General features: G+C 50.3%; 1 protein-coding gene across 1 annotated transcript in view; it reads right to left on the minus strand.

Moving 5' to 3' along the window:
• LOC104709898 overlaps positions 321–481 on the minus strand; it is a 1,689-nt gene continuing 1,528 nt past the window's right edge. Inside the window, exon 2 of the mRNA XM_010426440.1 lies at positions 321–464. Within this exon, the coding sequence (XP_010424742.1) occupies positions 321–464 (144 nt within the window). The remainder of the gene's footprint in view (positions 465–481) is intronic.

The following is a 481-nucleotide window of genomic DNA, read 5'->3' on the forward strand; positions in this document are numbered from 1 at the left end:
AAGTAAGCCCAGATCGGGCTCCGCCAATCGCCTGCCCCCCAGCTGTTAGAATTCGCACTGCCCGAAGTAGTATATGGGATAACAGCTTGATTGTCAACTGATGAGCTCGACGATTCCGGAGTTTGACTCGCGTCTAGCTCGGCCAGAGGTGGGTCAACTTCCATCGGAGTAGGCATAGCGGGGGCTGGATCCTCCGATGGCAAAGAGTCCGCAGCCGCCTCGCGAGCTGCCTCCTTAGCAGCCAACTTTTTATTCATTGCCCGGGTGACTTTTTATTCATTAGCAGCCAACTTTTTATTCATTAGCAGCCAACTTTTTATTCATTGCCCGGAGTTTTCACTTCGCGGGATCTTAGTGATTTCAAAATCCTCGAATTTAGCGACTAACTCTCGAGCTGTGGACAAATAAGCCTCCATACGACCATCCTTTGTTTCGTACTCCCCCAAAAACTGGTTGGTGACCAGCTGCGAATCGCAAAAAG

Source organism: Camelina sativa, chromosome 8, assembly GCF_000633955.1.
Source record: "Camelina sativa cultivar DH55 chromosome 8, Cs, whole genome shotgun sequence".
NCBI lineage: Eukaryota > Viridiplantae > Streptophyta > Magnoliopsida > Brassicales > Brassicaceae > Camelina > Camelina sativa.